This window comes from Oncorhynchus masou, chromosome 16, assembly GCF_036934945.1.
Source record: "Oncorhynchus masou masou isolate Uvic2021 chromosome 16, UVic_Omas_1.1, whole genome shotgun sequence".
Lineage (NCBI taxonomy): Eukaryota > Metazoa > Chordata > Actinopteri > Salmoniformes > Salmonidae > Oncorhynchus > Oncorhynchus masou.
The window spans coordinates 40,372,071-40,393,896 of record NC_088227.1 but is presented as its reverse complement, the minus strand read 5'-3'; the positions used below and the strand labels follow the sequence as shown (position 1 = coordinate 40,393,896).

Sequence of the window (21,826 nt, the reverse complement as noted above, 5' to 3'; positions counted from 1 at the left end):
CACACTGATACCTACCGCCTCATGATCACATCACACTGATACCTACCGCCTCATGATCACATCACACTGGTACCCACGGCCTCTTAATCACATCACACTGGTACCCACGGCCTCATAATCACATCACACTGGTACCTACCGCCTCATGATCACATCACACTGGTACCCACGGCCTCATAATCACATCACACTGGTACCCACGGCCTCTTAATCACATCACACTGGTACCTACCGCCTCATAATCACATCACACTGGTACCCACGGCCTCATAATCACATCACACTGGTACCCACGGCCTCTTAATCACATCACACTGGTACCCACGGCCTCATAATCACATCACACTGGTACCCACGGCCTCTTAATCACATCACACTGGTACCTACCGCCTCATAATCACATCACACTGGTACCCACGGCCTCTTAATCACATCACACTGATACCCACGGCCTCATAATCACATCACACTGATACCTACCGCCTCATGATCACATCACACTGGTACCTACCGCCTCATGATCACATCACACTGATACCTACCGCCTCATGATCACATCACACTGATACCTACCGCCTCATGATCACATCACACTGGTACCTACCGCCTCATGATCACATCACACTGGTACCCACGGCCTCATGATCACATCCCACTGGTACCCACGGCCTCATAATCACATCACACTGGTACCCACGGCCTCTTAATCACATCACACTGGTACCCACGGCCTCATAATCACATCACACTGGTACCTACCGCCTCATGATCACATCACACTGGTACCCACGGCCTCATAATCACATCACACTGGTACCCACGGCCTCTTAATCACATCACACTGGTACCTACCGCCTCATAATCACATCACACTGGTACCCACGGCCTCTTAATCACATCACACTGGTACCCACCGCCTCATAATCAGCCAGCTCCAAACGAGTCTTGTTCTGCATGGTCCTCTTGCACAGATAGATAGCTGGAGGAGAGAGAGAGAGAGGGGGAGAGAGAGGGAGAGAGAGAGATTGAGAGAGAGAGAGATTAAGAGAGAGAGAGAGAGAGAGAGATTAAGAGAGAGAAGGAGAGCGAGAGAGAGATTGGGAGGGAGAGAGAGAGAGAGAGAGAGAGAGAGAGAGAGAGAGAGAGAGAGAGAGAGAGAGAGAGATCATCCCACTCTCCCTCTCCCCATATCCATCCATCTATCCATCCCACTCTCCCTCTCCCCATATCCATCCATCCATCCATCCCACTCTCCCTCTCCCCATATCCATCCATCCATCCATCCCACTCTCCCTCTCCCCATATCCATTCATCCATCCATCCATCCCACTCATCTTCCATCCATCCATCCATCCATCCATCCATCCATCCCACTCTCCCTCTCCCCATATCCATCCATCCATCCCACTCTCCCTCTCCTCATATCCATCCATCCATCCATCCCACTCTCCCTCTCCCCATATCCATCCATCCATCCCACTCTCCCTCTCCTCATATCCATCCATCCATCCATCCCACTCTCCCTCTCCCCATATCCATCCATCCATCCATCCCACTCTCCCTCTCCCCATATCCATCCATCCATCCAACTCTCCCTCTCCCCTTATCCATCCATCCATCCATCCATCCCACTCATCTTCCATCCATCCATCCATCCATCCATCCCACTCATCTTCCATCCATCCATCCCACTCTCCCTCTCCCCATATCCATCCATCCATCCAACTCTCCCTCTCCCCTTATCCATCCATCCATCCATCCATCCATCCATCCATCCATCCCACTCATCTTCCATCCATCCATCCATCCCACTCTCCCTCTCCCCATATCCATCCATCCATCCCACTCTCCCTCTCCCCATATCCATCCATCCATCCATCCATCCAACTCTCCCTCTCCCCATATCCATCCATCCATCCATCCCACTCTCCCTCTCCTCATATCCATCCATCCATCCCACTCTCCCTCTCCCCTTATCCATCCATCCATCCATCCATCCATCCCACTCATCTTCCATCCATCCATCCATCCATCCATCCCACTCATCTCCCCTCCTCTTCACCCTCTCCCGGTCCTAGTCCCTGATTATATTTAGTTCCTCCCTGCTCACCCAGGGAGGTGTCCACCGGAGCTGAGTAGTCTCCTGATTGTGACTGCTCCGAGAGCTGTGAGCTATCTATTATGTTCTTCAGGAGTGATGGGGGACATGTCCTATAGGAGATGGTGTTATGATTTCTAGCCCCTTCAGTGAAGGACTTTCCACCTATCACAGAGCTTTGATTTGAAAGAAAATTTGTGTTCTACCATTTCTATGGACTTACCATAGTCTGTGTTCTCTGGTTCCCAGCAGTTAGAAGGCCAGAAATATGGAGCCTGAGGGTCAAGTGTGGGAGGAGTGGATAGAAGAGGATAGGAGAGAAGGAGAGGAATAGAGAGATGTTTGGACAGAAGAGGGAAGGAGAAACAGAGAGGAGAGGAATAGAGAGATGTTTGGATAGAAGAGGGGAGGAGAAGAGAGGAATGGAGAGAATTAAGGTATTATTGAGAGGTGAAAGGCATGGCAACAATATTAAAGAGGCAATAATTTACAGTAAAAACATTTGTCATTTTGTAAAGATATATACACTGAACAAATATATAAATGTAACATGTAAAGTGTTGGTCCCATGAGCTGAAATTTCCCATAATGCACAAAAAATGTATTTCTCTAAAATGTTGCCGAGAAATTAGTTTACATCCCTGTAAGTGAGCATTTCTCCTTTGCCAAGATAATCCATCCACCTGACAGGTGTGGCATATCAATGAGCTGATTAAACAGCATGATCATTACACAGATGCACCTTGTGCTGGGGACAATAAAAGGCCACTCTAAAATGTGCAGTTTTGTCACACAACATAATGGCACAGATGTCCCAAGTTTTGAGAGAGTGTGCAATTGACATGCTGACTAAAGGAATATCCACCAGAGCTGTTTCCAGAGAATTTAATGTTAATCTCTCTACCATAAGCCGCCTCCAAAGTCATGTTAGAGAATTTGGCAGTGCCGGCCTCCGCAGAGCACATATATGGCGGGTGGTTTGCTGATGTCAACGTTGTGGACATCGTGCCCCATTGTGGCAGTGGGTTTAGGGTACGGACAAAGAACACAATTGCATTTTATCGATGGCAATTTGAATGCACAAATTGCTGAGATCCTGAGGCCCATTGTCGTGCCATTCATCCACCACCATCACCTCATGTTTCAGCATGATAATTCACAGCCCCATGTCGTAAAGATCTGTACACAATTCCTGCAAGCTGAACATGTCCCAGTTCTTCCATGGCCTGCATTCTCACCAGACAAGTTACCCATTGAGCATGTTTGGGATGCTCTGGATCAACGTGCACGACAGCGTGTTCCAGTTCCTGCCAATATCCAGCAACTTCGCACAGCCATTGAAGAGTGGGACAACATTCCACAGCCCTCAATCAACAGCCTGATCAACTCTCTGTGAAGGAGAAGTGTCGCACTGAATGAAGCAAATGGTCACACCAGATACTGACTGGTGTTCAGATCTTTGACCAACAGATGAATATCTGTATTCCCAGTCATGAGAAATACATAGATTAGAGCCTCATACTTTTATTTAAAGGGACTGATTTCCTCATGTGAACTGTAACTCAGTAAAATCTTTGAAATGGTTGCATGTTGCGTTTCTATTTTAGTTCAGTGTAGTTGATTCAACAGAAATACATATTCAGTAGACGGCTTTCCATATGTCTGTGAACGCTTCCGACAGACGACAGCATTTTCTCTGTTTGTCTGTGAACGCTTCCGACAGACGACAGCATTTTCTCTTTGTCGTTCTGCTAAACAAATTAAATGCTAATAAGTTGTACTGTGGTTTATCATTATAAATTCAAAACACACTCCACCTCCTCCCCCTTAACTTTCACTAGGGTGACAGGTAGCCTAGTGGTTATAGCATGGTATAGCTAGATCGATTCCCCAAGGTGAAAAATATGCCGATGTGACATTGAGCAAGGCACTTTACTCCATGACCCCACTCTCTAAGGGTATCTCAGCGACCGTTAGAATATGCACACAAAAAATGTAACACGTTTCCAATTCACATGTGTAAAATAGGACAAGTATAAGCACTCACAGATGTGTAAAATAGGACAAGTATAAGCACTCACAGATGTGTAAAATAGGACAAGTATAAGCACTCACAGATGTGTAAAATAGGACAAGTATAAGCACTCACAGATGTGTAAAATAGGACAAGTATAAGCACTCACAGATGTGTAAAATAGGACAAGTATAAGCACTCACAGATGTGTAAAATAGGACAAGTATAAGCACTCACAGATGTGTAAAATAGGACAAGTATAAGCACTCACAGATGTGTAAAATAGGACAAGTATAAGCACTCACAGATGTGTAAAATAGGACAAGTATAAGCACTCACAGATGTGTAAAATAGGACAAGTATAAGCACTCACAGATGTGTAAAATAGGACAAGTATAAGCACTCACAGATGTGTAAAATAGGACAAGTATAAGCACTCACAGATGTGTTAAATAGGACAAGTATAAGCACTCACAGATGTGTAAAATAGGACAAGTATAAGCACTCACAGATGTGTTAAATAGGACAAGTATAAGCACTCACAGATGTGTTAAATAGGACAAGTATAAGCACTCACAGATGTGTAAAATAGGACAAGTATAAGCACTCACAGATGTGTAAAATAGGACAAGTATAAGCACTCACAGATGTGTAAAATAGGACAAGTATAAGCACTCACAGATGTGTAAAATAGGACAAGTATAAGCACTCACAGATGTGTAAAATAGGACAAGTATAAGCACTCACAGATGTGTAAAATAGGACAAGTATAAGCACTCACAGATGTGTAAAATTGGACAAGTATAAGCACTCACAGATGTGTTAAATAGGACAAGTATAAGCACTCACAGATGTGTAAAATAGGACAAGTATAAGCACTCACAGATGTGTTAAATAGGACAAGTATAAGCACTCACAGATGTGTAAAATAGGACAAGTATAAGCACTCACAGATGTGTAAAATAGGACAAGTATAAGCACTCACAGATGTGTTAAATAGGACAAGTATAAGCACTCACAGATGTGTAAAATAGGACAAGTATAAGCACTCACAGATGTGTAAAATAGGACAAGTATAAGCACTCACAGATGTGTTATTATTCACTGACGTGTCTTTACGTCCCTTCTTTAAGAGGAGGAATCAAGGTCAACGCCTGCATCGTTCTCTCCAATCACTCACTTATTTTATTCAGCTTTCTGACTGGCTGGCTGACTGCTGTGAAGGGGATGCGTTCCCTCCACGTAGGTAGGAGGTGAAATGTCATCGTCTGCATCCCAAGTGGCACTCTGTTCCCTATGTGGTGCACTCCTTTTGACCGGGGCCAATAGTGCGCACAGGGCTCTGGTCCAAATGTAGTGCACTATACTGTACATGGAATAGAATGTTTTGTTTTCCCCTCTGTGAAGGTCTCTGAGCCTCCTGGTACAAGCATCTCAGAGTAGGAATGTTGATCTGACATCAGTTTGGCCTTTAAGATCATAATGAATAACATTATGTTGATTATGAAGGGAACCTGATCCCAGATCAACACTGCTACTCTGAGAGGCTCTGTGTGAATAGAGACCCCCTTAACTGTTCTCTCTGTGGGTTCAGTTGTGATGAATATTTCACAGGATATTCCACCATTGATTATTAATGGGGGTCACAGACCCCCTTCGTAGAAACAGAGGAAGTATCTTAGCGGGTGTGGTGTTGTGTCGTACGGATCACGGATCAGGTTTGTTTTTGATTTGGTTCCATGACTGAATTGGAAAGTAATTGGTACTTTACAGTATATTTGGGGCGGCAGGGTGGCCTAGTGGTTAGAGCGTTGGACTAGCAACCGAAAGGTTGCAAGTTCAAATCCCCGAGCTGACAAGGTACAACTCTGTCATTCTACCCCTGAACAGGCAGTTAACCCACTGTTCCTAGGCCGTAATTGAAAATAAGAATTTGTTCTTAACTGACATGCCTAGTTAAATAAAGGTTAAATAAAATATTTGTCCCTCTCAATCAGTCAGATTAATGCAGGGAAGCACTTTGGAGAAGCCATATCTCCCTCTCTAGACTGAGATAGAGACCAGGAAGTAGCATGAGAGAACAACTGGTCACATTGGTGCAGTTTCCCTCACATACCCTTATATGGTCTTACTACTCATCTGGAAGCTTCCTTGTAGCTTTATATGGTCTTACTGCTCACCTGGAAGCTGCCTTGTAGCCTTATATGGTCTTACTGCTCATCTGGAAGCTGCCTTATATGGTCTTACTGCTCACCTGGAAGCGATAGAAGGATCCATCATCTTTGAGTGACAGGATGTGATCAGAGATGGGGAAGAAATATCCCTGAGCAGCAATCAGACTCCCGATGTGCATCGCCTCAGCTACAGGAAAAGGATGGAACACAGTCAGTGACTTACTTAAAATTATAAACTGGGTGATTAAAGCCCAGTTGCTGATTGGCTGACAGCCGTGGTATATCAGATCGTATACCACGGGTATGACAAAACAGTTATTTGTCCTGTTCTAATTACAGTGGTAACCAGTTTATAATAGCAGTAAGGCACCTCAGGGCTTTGTGATATATGGCCAATATACTGTGGCTAAGGGCTGTGTCCAGGCACTCCGTGTTGCGTCGTGCTCAAGAACAGCCCTTAGCCGTGATATAATGGCCATATACCACATCTCCTTGGTTTGTAACGGATTCATACTTTACTGAATGCTTATTAAAACTTCTTAAGGACAGGGGGGGGGCAGTATTTTGGCGTCCGGATGAAAAGCCCAAAGTAAACTGCCTGCTGCTCAGGCCCAGAAGCTAGGATATGCATATAGATAGAAAACAGTCTAGAGTTTCTAAAACTGTTAAAATAATGTCTGTGGGTATAACAGAACTGATTTGGCAGGCGAAACCCCGAGGACAAACCATCCAATTGAGGTCATTGGATTTTGCAATGTTTTTCCCGATTTATTAGGACCCAAATTGCTTCGACGAGATGTCAACAGTCACAACGGAGTCATACTTCACTGAATGCTTGTTAAGATGTTTCAGCTTTTCAATAGAAAACTCATTGTGCTGAATTATATTCACGTAGAGTACGCGACAAGGAAGAGACCATTACAAACATGTAACACATACTCTATTAAGAGTTTATAAAGCGTGTTATTGCATGTTTTGTTTATTGTTTAATTGCCATTGAATACAAAAAAATAGTCTTCATGACATGTACCCACCAGGATCCTCAATGGCGAGGTTCTTCATCAGCCACTGCACTATGTCTGCACCTGGTAGACACAAGACAGGACTGTTATAGATGACACGCACGCACGCACGCACGCACGCACGCACGCACGCACGCACGCACGCACGCACACACACACACACACACACACACACACACACACACACACACACACACACACACACACACACACACACACACACACACACACACACACACACACACACACACACACACACACACACACACAGACACACACACGTGTATTATAATTTTTGTATTTTTATTATTATTATTGTACTTATTACCGCTTGTTCCTCCCCAATTGGTAGTTACAGTCTTGTCTCTTCGCTGCAACAAAAGGTGAAGGTTGAGAGCCATGCATCCTCCAAAACGCGACCCTGCCAAGCTTCAACTGCTTCTTGACACACTGTTTGCTTAACCCAGAAGCCAGCCAATGTGCCAATGCGTCAATGTGTTGAAGGAAACACCGTCCAACTGACGACTGGGTCAGCTTGCAGGCACCCGGCCCGTGATGAGACAAGGACATCCTGGCCAGCCAAACCCTCCCCTAACCCGGATGACACTGGGCAAATTCCGCGCCACCTCATGGGTCTCCCGGTCACGGCCGGTTGTGACACAGCCTGGGATCGAACCAGGGCTGTCCCCTAGACCGCTGCGCCAGGAGTAGGTTTTACTTTACTTTGGCAGAGTTACTTCGGCAGAGTTAAACCACAGAATGAAACTAGTGCAGTTACTATTTACTCAATATAAACCTCCCCTGTGTAAAATAAAAGCTTTAACTTCTGCATTGGAAAAGGCAAGAGGAATAGGGATAGAGAGGGAGAGAGAGAACCAGAGAGAGAAACACGGAGAGAGAGGGAGAGAGCGAGAGGGAGAGAGAAACAGAGAGAAACATTGAGAGATAAACAAAGTGGGATAGAGAGAGAAACACAGAGAGAGAGAGAAACAGAGAGAGAGAGAAACAGAGAGAGAGAGAAACAGAGAGAGAGAGAAACAGAGAGAGAGAGAGAAACAGAAGGAGAGGGAGAGGAATAGAGATGATCCTCTCCTTGACTACAGAAATGTTGCCTACACGCGTCCGTGTCTCTCTCTCGATATCTGTGTGTGTGTCTCTCTCTCTCTATATATATCCACGTGTGTCTCTCTCTCTCTCTCTCGATATCTGTGTGTGTGTCTCTCTCTCTCTTGATATTCGTGTGTGTGTCTCCCTCTCTCTATATATCCGCGTGAGCACCAGCCGTTGCGCATTAGAAATAGTGTTCATTGATATGCTGCTCTGATCATGAACCATGTGGCTCTCTGTGTGTGTGTGTGTGTGTGTGTGTGTGTGTGTGTGTGTGTGTGTGTGTGTGTGTGTGTGTGTGTGTGTGTGTGTGTGTGTGTGTGTGTGTGTGTGTGTGTGTGTGTGTGTGTGTGTGTGTGTGTGTGTGTGTGTGTGTACGTGTGTGTACGTGTGTGTGTACGTGTGTGTGTGTGTGTGTGTGTGTGTGTGTGTGTGTGTGTGCAGGCCAGATACACACAAAGACGCGTCTGTCTGCAACTCTACACTTTTCACCTGTGACGACGCTGGGTATCTTGGTCAGGAAGCTCTTGACAGTTCTGATGGGAACGCCCTCAGTCTCATCCTGGATACTGGTCACTATCTCCTCAATCTGCATGGAGAGAGGAGAGATTGAGGTAAGGTATGTTTTTGAAAAGAGGAAGGTTACGGTTAAGATTAGAAGGATGAAGAGCAGGTGAGAGTGAAGGTGTATACGGTTAACACTGCATGAGAGGTCAGAGGTCAGAGTTCAAGTAAGTATACAGATGTAGGTTAGAGAGCAGTGAGAGTTGACGTCATGGACATAAGAAGACAAAGACGCAAGGTTAAAGGTCACCTGTCGGCCCCGCGGCCTAGGGACTCTCCCTCATTTATTTATACAGGTTATTCACACACACACCTTAGGCGTATTAATTGCCCTGTATCCAGTAATAAAACATGTTTCCCACATCAGAGCAGGTATCTGATTATATTTGATTATCAATAAAATGCTAATGAATTACTTTAAAATCCTACTATGTGATTTTCTTGATTTTTGTTTTAGATTCCGTCTCTCACAGTTGAAGTGTACCTATGATAAAAATTACAGACCTCTACATGCTTTGTAAGTAGGAAAACCTGCATAATCGGCAGTGTATCAAATACTTGTTCTCCCCACTGTATATTACTCTTACAGCATTTCCACGTGGGCGAGGATATTGGAAATTGAATCAAAGCCTACTAGATTATAAATTGTTTAGAACTAGGAGAGAATAATTTATAACTGACTTCTTCAGACATAGCAGGTACAGCAGATTACCTTACTGTATGGGACACTTTTAAATGTGCCTTTAGAGGCCATGCAATTCAGTACTCATCTATAAAACAAAAGCAATTTCGATCAAAAGAGTCCATATTAACAAAGGAAATTGAAGGACTAACAGTACAGATAGATGGCAATAAAATCTGTACCATCGAGGCTCAGAATAAATGGGCTCACAAAGAAAGGCTCGAGGCTCACAAAGAAATGGAGGAAAATATTCAGGAAAGATCCAGTATAAACATAAAGAACTGGATGGAATATGGGGAAACATGCACCAAATTCTTTTTCAATCTTCAATATAGAAATGCTACCAAAAAAAATGTATTACAAATTGTAACAAATGGAGTCACGCATGATTCACCAAAATATATTTTGGAAGAGGAAGTAAAGTACTTTAAGAATATGTTTTCGTTCCACTAAATGAAACTTAATTGTATGGATTTTGTTCCTAATAATAATGTAAAATGAACATCTGTACAGAAAGACTCATGTGAAGGTCAAATTACAGAGGAGGAACTTCCTGATGCAATTAAAGCCTTTAAGTCCAGGAAACTCCAGGGCTGGATGACATACCAGTGGAAGTATACCAAACGTTTTATGATATACTCAGAGGACCATTATTAGCATGTTTTAACCACTCCTATATAGATGATAGATTATCGGACACTCAACAAGAAGGTCTGATATCATTATTACTGAAACAGGATCCGAGTGGTAAATATAAAGATCCAGTACATTTAAAAAAAAAAAAAATGGAGACCTCTTACACTTCAGTGTTGTGATGCAAAATCCAGGCAAAATGCTTGGCGCATTAAAATGTAAAAAGTATTGTCAGATACTATTCATCCTAATCAGACAGGTTTTTTACATGGACAATAAATTGGAGATAATATACGGCAAGTGCTGGAAACAATAGAATACGATGAAATATTGGGGACACCAGGCCTGGTTTTCAAAAGACTGCTCTGTAACACCGTAGTATTTTACATTAATTCAGAGGCACTAACATGTCTAGATGAAGCATGGATTGTAGATGATTCTATGCCTCTGGCGCACAACAAGAGGCAGTCGTGACGAATACTGTGAATGTCCTGGGGACTTTAAAGTAGCCACCACCTTGCAGATGGTTTAGGGCTCTATCTGATTAACCCGTAGCGTCCAGCCTATTCGGGGTTTTTCCTCGCGTAAAATTCGGTGATACAGAAAGGAGACACACTAGCGCGGCTGTTTATTGACAATCTGACAATATGTGACCGTGGAAATATTTCAAGTTGGTCTCAGGGGAATGTAGAACAGCTAGCACGGAAGACATTTAAAGCAGGATTGAGTGAAGTAGAATAAAATATGTTGAATGAGGAACTGATGAGCATGGAGACTAGAGAGCCTCACTTCTTTTGACCTTTATATATTTCAGACGAATACGTCTATTTACTTACTTTAGTAGCTTTTATTTTATGTACCAAAGACATCTTAAGTCATAAGAAAATACAAATAAAAATCGGCCTTGTGTAGTATGCGGAGCGCTGTGTATTGTATTAATGGCACAATCATTATTTTAATTCCGGGTTTTTTCTGTGTGTGTGTGTGTGGGGGGGCCTATGTATATGGCTGTTTTGAATTAATCATCACTTTAGAAAGCCTGTCCATTTTGTTGTGTTAGGCTTTGAAACAACATCCACAAAGACCATGTTTTACACTCAGTTTCAACCTGCTGTTGAACTTCTTTCTTCAAATGGATTATTCACAGAAAGGTGTCTTTTAAAAGCAAGATACCGTTTTGATCATCAATGTTTGATGTGATTTAGAATGCATTTGCATTGATTTCAGAGTGGTCAGAGGGACAATAGAGCCCTGAGTACCAGGTCCCTCCTGATGGAGGGACAATAGAGCCCTGAGTACCAGGTCCCTCCTGATGGAGGGACAATAGAGGCCTGAGTACCAGGCCATTAGGACCTGATGGAGGGACAATAGAGCCCTGAGTACCAGACCATTATGACCTGATGGAGGGACAATAGAGCCCTGAATACCAGGCCATTAGAGACAGGAGGGAGGGACAATAGAGCCCTGAGTACCAGGCCATTAGGACCTGATGGAGGGACAATAGAGCCCTGAATACCAGGCCATTAGAGACAGGAGGGAGGGACAATAGAGCCCTGAGTACTAGGCCATTAGGACCTGATGGAGGGACAATAGAGTCCTGAGTACCAGGCCATTAGGACCTGATGGAGGGACAATAGAGCCCTGAATACCAGGCCATTAGAGACAGGAGGGAGGGACAATAGAGCCCTGAGTACCAGGCCATTAGAGACAGGTACTACCAACACAAAAGATTATAGTGACTCAACAGTCATGTGGAATGTTACTGCAGTCATGTCTCAGGACTGCTGGTGTGGCAGTAATATGGTCAACGCAGCCCTAGTAACATGATAACATGGAAAAAGTAAAGGGGTGAGAATGCTTTCTGAAGGCACTGTAACTAGCAAGCATGCTAACCTTAGCCAACTAATGAAAGTTGTGAGCATCTCTCTCTTTCTGTCTCTCTCTCTCTCTCTCTCTCTCTCTCTCTCTCTCTCTCTCTCTCTCTCAATTGTTTTCTCTCTCCCCTCTTTCTCTTTCTCTTTCTCTTTCTCTGCCCTCCCTCCCTCCCTCCCTCCCTCCCCCCCTCACTCCTTCTCTCTCTCACATTCTATATCTCTCCCTCCCTCTTTCTTGCTCCTTCTCTCTCTCATTCTATATCTCTCTCTCCTCTTTCTCTGCCTCTTTCCCCTGTGATAAGATAAGTAATCCTTCTCACCACCCCCCCTTAATGATTTAAATACACTATTGTAAAGTGGCTGTTCCACTGGATGTCAGAAGGTGAATTCACCAATTTGTAAGTCGCTCTGGATAAGAGCGTCTGCTAAATGACTTAAATGTAAATGTAAATGATGACCCTCCCACTCTGTCTGTCCAAATTCTTTCTTGTTTTCCTTAATAGGATGTCGGTGTGCAGAGCCGGGAGGGTTTGTCAGCGAATTGGGACTCATACACCTGTCCCCCATTCATTCGAGGAGACTCTCTCCACGCAGACAAACTGTTGGATTTTAGTTGTGGAATTTTGTGGTCTGTTTGTTTGTATTGGCACCTCTCAACACCCCTCATTATCATCATCTCAGTACGCATCAACTCACTTACTCCACGGACTACACACGCAGCATTCTTACTAGGATGTAGTTTACTTTGTTTAATAAATATATTTGTTGTTATTCCGTTATCTCTAAGGTTGTCTCCCTCTTTGTTACGGGCTAGGAGCTGGTTCGTGACACCTCTTTCTCTGCCTCCCTATCACTCTCTCTCTCTAACAAGCACTGCCAATTGATGGCTGAATAAATGTCTCAAAGTGCAGAACACCTCAGGCTGATGAATGATGGGATTTCTGTTGGACACCAGTGTATCTTTCCTTATTTATACCCACAATGAATGTGCCAAGTCAAACGCAGCCATGCAGACAGTGAATATCTAGTGCAGTCAAATAATGGTTCACTCCGGTAAACTTCCCTACCAAGCAAAAAGGCAGTAACTGCTCATTTGGTCGAAAAATGAGTTAATGTCATTTTTGCAACATTAAAAACATGCTTAATCACGTGGAAAAGTATCCTGCCTCTGTTGTATTGTGTTTTTGGAGAAAATGGGGGTCATGTTTAGCTGTAACTGTATTAAGTTACTGTGAAAACCAAGGCAAATAAAAGCCATTTTTCTCAGTTCCACGCTATGAGCAGTTTACTTCTTTTGCTTGGTAGAGCAGAATACTGGAACTAAATCAATGTTCCCTCTATGGGGGAAAGGTACAGTCCTGATAAGTGTAAAACTCTGTTTAAGTGCAGTAGAGTTTTCCCGTTTTCCTGTTAAATGACATTTTTTTATTTCTCCAACTACATGGTCAGGTGTAGTGCAGCAACCCATTGATATACTAAACCAAAGACAGGGCAGAAACAAGGCAAGATTTTACTAAACTGACCTTGGTGTAAAAAAAAATAATATATTCTGATCTGTAACTAACCAGGTATTACAGTGCAATTTTGCAAGAATTCAGACCCCTCCCCCTTTTCCACATTTTGTTACGAAACGTCCTTATTCTAAAATAGATTTTAAAAAATTACAAAAATACTCATCAATCTACCCACAATACCCCATAATGACCAAGTGAAAACTTTGTTGTTTTAAAATAAATACCTTATATGTTATGAGACTCGAAATTGAGCTCAGGTGCATCCTGTTTCCATTGATCGTCCTTGAGATATTTCTACAACTGTGGTAAATTTAATTGATTGGACATGCTTTGGAAGGCACACCTGTCTATATAAGGTCCCACTTCCGAGAGCTGTCCGCCCGGGCCAAACTGAGCAATCGGGGGAGAAAGGCCTTGGTCAGGGAGGTCGACCAAGAACCCGATGGCTACTCTGACAGAGCTTCAGAGTCCCTCTGTGGAGATGAGAGAACCTTCCAGAAGCAGTCTACAGCACTCCACCAATCAGGGCTTTATGGGATTAGCAGCTGGGAGATAGTAAGAGTGTGTTTGAGTCTGTCTGTGTGTCCCTGCACGCTTCTGCCTCTGAGAGAAGACTAACTTTACTTCAAAGACCACCTGTACCAGACAGACAGACAGACAGACAGACAGACAGACAGACAGACAGACAGACAGACAGACAGACCCAGACAGACAGATCCAGACAGTTCCAGACAGACAGACAGACAGACAGACAGACAGACAGATCCAGACAGACAGACAGACAGACAGATCCAGACAGACAGACAGACAGACAGACAGACAGACAGATCCAGACAGACAGATCCAGACAGACAGACAGACAGACAGATCCAGACAGACAGACAGACAGACAGACAGACAGATCCAGACAGACAGACAGACAGACAGACAGATCCAGACAGACAGACAGACAGACAGACAGATCCAGACAGACAGACAGACAGACAGACAGACAGACAGACAGACAGACAGATCCAGACAGTTCCATGACTCCCACAGCTTTTGTCAAGTACACATGGTTAGCAATGTGAGTGTAGCGAAATGCTTGCGCTTCTAGTTCCAGCAGTGCAGTAATATCTAACAAGTATTCTAACAATTTCACAACAACTACCTAATACACACAAATCTAAAGGGGTGAATGAGAATATGTGCAGTTGAAGTTGGAAGTTTACATACACCTTAGCCAAGTACATTTAAACTCAGTTTTTTACAATTCCTGACATTTAATCCAAGTACAAAATCCCTGTTTTAGGTCAGTTAGGATCAGCACTTTATTTTAAGAATGTGAAATGTCAGAATAATAGTAGAGAGAATGATTTATTTCAGCTTTTATTTCTTTCATCACATTCCCAGTGGGTCAGAAGTTTACATACACTAAATTAGTATTTGATAGCATTGCTTTTAAATTGTTTAACTCCTACAGCAAAGCACCCCCACAACATGATGCTTCTACCCACATGCTTCACGGTTGGGATGGTGTTCTTCGGCTTGCAAGTCTCCCCCTTTTTCCTACAAACATAACAATGGTAATTTTATTTATTTATTTAACCAGGTAGCCTAGTTGAGAAGAAGTTCTCATTTGCAACTGCAACCTGGCCAAGATAACGCAAAGCAGTTTGACACATACAACAACACAGAGTTACAGATGGAGTAAACAAACATACAGTCAATAATACAGTAGAAAAATCTATATACAATGTGTGTAAATGAGGTAGGATAAGAGATGTAAGGCAATAAATAGGCCATGGTGGCGAAGTAATTACAATATAGCAATTAAACACTGGAATGGTAGAATGTGCAGAAGATTAATCTACAAGTAGAGATACTGGTGTGCAAAGGAGCAAGATAAGTAAATAAATACAGTATGGGGATGAGGTAGATTGGATGGGCTATTTACAGATGAGCTATGTACAGGTGCAGTGATCTGTGAGCTGCTCTGACAGCTGGTGCTTAAAAGCTAGTGAGGGAGGTAAGAGTCTCCAGCTTCAGTGATTTTGCAGTTCACTGTGAGGTCTACTACACCTGTTGTATTCAGCATTTCACTGTAAGGTCTACTACACCTGTTGTATTCAGCATTTCACTGTAAGGTCTACTACACCTGTTGTATTCAGCATTTCACTGTAAGGTCTACTACACCTGTTGTCTTCAGCATTTCACTGTAAGGTCTACGACACCTGTTGTATTCAGCATTTCACTGTAAGGTCTACTACACCTGTTGTATTCAGCATTTCACTGTAAGGTCTACGACACCTGTTGTCTTCAGCATTTCACTGTGAGGTCTACTACACCTGTTGTATTCAGCATTTCACTGTGAGGTCTACTACACCTGTTGTATTCAGCATTTCACTGTAAGGTCTACTACACTTGTTGTATTCAGCATTTCACTGTAAGGTCTACTACACCTGTTGTATTCAGCATTTCACTGTAAGGTCTACTACACCTGTTGTATTCAGCATTTCACTGTAAGGTCTATCTACACCTGTTGTATTCAGCATTTCACTGTAGGGTCTACTACACCTGTTGTATTCAGTATTCTAGCTTCCATGAACAGCTGCATATCACGGGGGCTGTTCGATGCTAATGCAGAACGCCATAGGATGTTTTTGTGTTGGTTAAGGGCAGTCAGGTCTGGGGAGAACCAAGGGCTATATCTATTCCTGGTTCTAAATTTCTTGAATGGGGCATGTTTATTTAAGATGGTTAGGAAGTCATTTAAAAAATATATCCAGGCATCCTCTACTGACGGGATGAGATCAATATCCTTCCAGGATACCCCGGCCAGGTAGATTAGAAAGGCCTGCTCGCTGAAGTGTTTCAGGGAGCGTTTTACAGTGATGAGTGGGGGTCGTTTGACCGCTGACCCATTACGGATGCAGGCAATGAGGCAGTGATCGCTGAGATCTTAGTTGAAGACAGCAGAGGTGTATTTAGAGGGCAAGTTGGTTAGGATGATATCTATGAGGGTGCCCGTGTTTAAGGCTTTGGGGAGGTACCTGGTAGGTTCATTGATATTTTGTGTGAGATTGAGGGTATCAAGTTTAGATTGTAGGATGGCTGGGGTGTTAAGCATGTTCCAGTTTAGGTCGCCTAGCAGCACGAGCTCTGAAGATAGATGGGGGGCAATCAGTTCACATATGGTGTCCAGAGCACAGCTGGGGGCAGAGGGTGGTCTATAGCAGACTGCAACGGTGAGAGACTTGTTTTTAGAGAGGTGGATTTTTAAAAGTAGAAGTTCTAATTGTTTGGGTACAGACCTGGATAGTAGGACAGAACTCTGCAGGCTATCTTTGCAGTAGATTGCAACACCGCCCCCTTTGGCAGTTCTATCTTGTCTGAAAAGGTTGTAGTTTGGAATTAAAATGTCAGAATTTTTGGTAGTCTTCCTAAGCCAGGATTCAGACACAGCTAGAACATCCGGGTTGGCAGAGTGTGCTAAATGTGCATGTGACAAACAAACTCAGATTTGATTTGGTACTTTCAGGCGTTTGGAAATGGCTCCCAAGGATGAATCAGACTTGTGGAGGTTTATTTTTTTCTGAGGTCTTGGCTGATTTCTTTTGATTGTCCCATGATGTCAAGCAAAGAGGCACTGAGTTTGAAGGTCGGCCTTGAAATACATCCACAGGTACTCCTCCAATTGACTCAAATGATGTCAATTAGCCTATCAGAAGCTTCTAAAGCCATGACATCATGTTCTGGAATTTTCCAAGCTGTTTAAAGGCACAGTCAATTTAGTGTATGTAAACTTATGACCCACTGGAATTGTGATACAGTGAATTATAAGTGAAATAATCTGTCTGTAAACAATTGTTGGAAAAATGACTTGTGTCATGCACAAAGTAGATGTCCTAACCGACTTGCCAAAACTATAGTTTGTTAACAAGAAATTTGTGGAGTGGTTGAAAAACGAGTTTTAATGACTCCAACCTAAGTGTATGTAAACTTCCTACTTCAACTGTACATATAAATATATGGATGAGTGATGGCAGAGCGGAATAGGCAAGGTACAATAGATGGTATAAAATACAGTATATACATGTGATATGAGTAATGTAAGATATCTAAACATGATTAAAGTGGCATTAATTAAAGTGACTCGTGATCCATTTATTAAAGTGTCCAGTGATTTGAGTCTGTATGTAGGCAGCAGCCTCTCTGAGTTAGTGATTGCTTTTCAGCAGTCTGATGGCCTTGAGATAGAAGCTGTTTTTCAGTCTCTCGGTCCCCGCTTTGATGCACCTGAACTGACCTCGCCTTCTGGATGATAGCGGGGTGAACAGGCAGTGGCTCGGGTGGTTGTTGTCCTTTATATGATCTTTTTTTGGCCTTCCTGAAAGCGGAGTCTCCAGCAGGGCCCTCCAAGCCTCAGAGGACCGACAGCCTATTTAGAGTTGCGTCCCAAATGGAATCCCTATTCCCTATATAGTGTCCTACTTTAGTACTCTATATAGGGAAATAGAATGCCATTTGGGACTCAGAGGTAGCCTCTCTGTACACCTGCCCTGGGGAATCATTCCAGTCCAGAATCAGACAATAATCACATGGACATTAAATGGGGAAATCTGCAATTGGCACATACTTTTAAAAAAAACAAAGTTTATTTTAATGATATATTCCCATCAATTCTTGATGAATATAACTTATAAATGCCTCATGAGCTCAGATTAATAGTCGTGTCCCATCAGAACCCAAAATATACGTTTTATACCATTGTTTGTAAACATTGTAATTGTAAAGCAACATAATTGATAGCCTTAAGACGTGGTTATATCAGTACTCTTTACATGATGGATGATCAGTCATTGCATCCATAGCTTATTCTATGAATCTGAGAGTGGTTAAAGTTGCCCATCCCGCCCCAATGAAGTTCCCCATCCCTCAGTTGTTTACCAAAAAACAATGGCAGGGTGCCGGCTTTGTTACGGTTTTAAACGGCCAATTTACCCTTTAAGTAGATGGGTTTTTTTAGCAACTGAGAGTTCAATGCAGCTTCAGGAACCAGACGTATCGGAAGTGTAATAATCACATGGTCATTTAGCCATTTTTATCCGAAGGGAGTTAGAGTTAACTTAGAGTTCAATTTATTCAGCATGTGGTCAAACCCGCAACTCTGATGCTTCAAGCCCCAACCTGCCCAGAAACAGCTTTCACAGGCAACCAATAAAGACTCAGAGAATGTTACAAAGAATGTTATAATTTTCTGACTGACCAATCAAAGTGTACACCCAAGGGGACTGGCAGTGTGTTTTATATAGTGTCACGCCGGGGACATCTCGGTTATCCCAGAACTAAAGTCTTAAGTAATTGGTTAGCTGCTCAATTAAGTTCTGGGTCCATAAATGTTAAGAGATAGAGAGATTCTAAGAACATGTTAAGAGATCGAGAGATTCTAGAACATGTTAAGAGATTGAGAGATTCTTGAACATGTTAAGAGATCGAGAGATTCTTGAACATGTTAAGAGATCGAGAGATTCTAAAAACATGTTAAGAGATCGAGAGATTCTAAGAACATGTTAAGAGATCGACAGATTCTAGAACATGTTATTAAGAGATCGAGAGATTCTAGAACAAGGAGCAGAACCGTGACGAGGAGCTCCACCCTTTCTCTTTACAAGTTAAGACCGAATGTTCCGCCTCTTCCGGAATTTCAAAAAATGATAACACCTGCGCAATCTTGATTTGTCCAAATAACCAGTGAGTAAAAACCCAAACACTAGAAACTAATGCCGCTCGTTATCCCACCTATCCCTTTCCTTCCTGACAGATTCTACGGTACTAGTTGTGTTGACGTACATCTCTCCGTGAGAGATTACGCTGTGACATATTGGTCGGAATTGCTGTCGCTAACGGTTACGGTCCCATCTACAGGCAGGGATCAACTCGACTGTTCTATTCCAATTCGTGGTGAAATGACAGTTCGATGTATTGTGAAGTGGACCACATAGGGAGTCAGTGTTCTTTTGATGTAAATGTCAACATTCTGATATAGACTTAGGATGCCTCCCAAATACCTGTATTGTCTACATAGTGCACTACTTTTGACCAAAGCCCTATAGGCCCCGGTCTAAATTAGTGCACTGTATAGGGAATAGGGTGCCATTTGGGACACACACCATCTTCCTATTAGTTTTCTAATAGAGCTATGTTCCCTGTAAAGCCATATAATTGAGTCTGACTCATATGATGCCGTGTGTATTTTATATTGAATGTGAGGCCCAGAATGTAATGTAGTTACCATTGACTACAGTCCCACTGGTGTTTCTCTATGTAATATCTGTTATGAAACAGAGTGAGTTTAGGGGATCTGCTTTCAGTCTGAAGGGGATAGAGCGCAGTCAGGGTCACGACCTCGGGGTCATGCCGCGTCACACCACACGACAGGCATCTATTGACATGTCGTTCTGTCTCTCCGCTCTCAATTCTATTCAAAAAGCTTTATTGACATGGGAAACACTTGTTTACGTTGCCGAAGCAAGTGGAACAGACAATAAACAAAAGTGAAGTAAACAAGGGAAACAGTAGTAAACATTATACTCACAAACGCTTTTTTTAAAAGAATATAGACATTTTCAAATGTTATGTTAGTGTCTATGTACAGTGTTGTAACGATGTGTATGTAGTTGAAGTATAAAAGACAAAATAAACAAACAGATAAATATAGGTTGTATTTACAATGCTTTTTTGTGCTCTTCTGGTTGTCTGTTTCTCATGACAACGGACTATAAATGGTGATGCTCCTGTGCCTTCACACTGCTTTATTTCGCAGATAAAGATATGAGAGTTTATCAAGGTTTGATTTGATTTCAAATTCTTTGTGGGTCTGTGTGTTCTGTGGGAAATATGTCTCTCTACTACATGGTCGTACATTTGGCAGGAGGTTAAGAGGTGTAGCTCAGTTTCCACCTCCATTTTGTGGACAGTGGAGCCCACAGGACAGACCAGGATCTCGAGAGATGACAGGCTATGGCTGCTTCTCTCAATAGCAAGGCTATGCTCACTGTACCGAGTCTGTACAGTACATCTCTTTGTGTTTGTGAACAGAGCCGCTGGACCAGCTGGCTGAGAAGACTCTTCTCTAGGTTCATTTCTCTGTAGGTGAGGACCCTGACTCGTCTCTAGGTTAATCTCTCTGTAGGTGAGGACTCTGACTCTTCTCTAGGTTCATCTCTCTGTAGGTGAGGGCTCTGACTCTTCTCTAGGTTCATCTCTCTGTAGGTGAGGACTCTGACTCTTCTCTAGGTTCATCTCTCTGTAGGTGAGGACTCTGACTCTTCTCCAGGTTCATCTCTCTGTAGGTGAGGGCCCTGAATCTTCTCTAGGTTCATTTCTCTGTAGGTGAGGACTCTGACTCTTCTCTAGGTTCATCTCTCTGTAGGTGAGGACTCTGACTCTTCTCTAGGTTCATCTCTCTGTAGGTGAGGACTCTGACTCTTCTCTAGGTTCATCTCTCTGTAGGTGAGGACTCCGAGGGGTCTCGTCTCCAGGTTCATCTCTCTATAGGTGAGGACTCTGACTCTTCTCCAGGTTCATCTCTCTGTAGGTGAGTGCTCTGACTCTTCTCTAGGTTCATCTCTCTGTAGGTGAGGACTCCGAGGGGTCTCGTCTCCAGGTTCATCTCTCTATTGGTGAGTGCTCCGACTCTTCTCCAGGTTCATCTCTCTATAGGTGAGGGCTCCGAGAGGTCTCTTCTCTAGGTTCATCTCTCTATAGGAGAGTGCTCTGACTCTTCTCCAGGTTCATCTCTCTATAGGTGAGTGCTCTGAGGGGTCTCTTCTCCAGGTTCATCTCTCTGTAGGTGAGGGCTCTGACTCTTCTCTAGGTTCATCTCTCTGTAGGTGAGGACTCTGACTCTTCTCCAGGTTCATCTCTCTGTAGGTGAGGACTCTGACTCTTCTCCAGGTTCATCTCTATGTAGGTGAGTGCTCTGACTCTTCTCTAGGTTCATCTCTCTGTAGGTGAGGACTCCGAGGGGTCTCGTCTCCAGGTTCACCTCTCTATAGGTGAGTGCTCTGACTCTTCTCCAGGTTCATCTCTCTGTAGGTGAGGGCTCAGAGGGGTCTTTTCTCTAGGTTCATCTCTCTGTAGGTGAGGGCTTTGTGGTGGAA

The 21,826-nt window shown here is 43.3% G+C and overlaps 1 protein-coding gene across 3 annotated transcripts in view; it reads right to left on the bottom strand.

Annotated features, from left to right (window-relative positions):
- The window catches only part of rgs6 (regulator of G protein signaling 6), a 149,920-nt gene that overhangs the window by 18,930 nt on the left and 109,164 nt on the right, over positions 1-21,826 (bottom strand). For 2 of the 3 annotated variants that reach the window (XM_064990449.1, XM_064990450.1), the window contains 5 exons: positions 8,908-9,004; positions 7,321-7,371; positions 6,367-6,473; positions 2,322-2,373; positions 915-979 (listed from right to left, as the gene is read on the bottom strand). In XM_064990449.1, the coding sequence (XP_064846521.1) occupies positions 915-979; positions 2,322-2,373; positions 6,367-6,473; positions 7,321-7,371; positions 8,908-9,004 (372 nt within the window). Of the gene's footprint in view, positions 1-914; positions 980-2,321; positions 2,374-6,366; positions 6,474-7,320; positions 7,372-7,636; positions 7,680-8,907; positions 9,005-21,826 lie in introns of those variants that run through there. The other variant, XM_064990451.1, reaches the window with a different exon arrangement.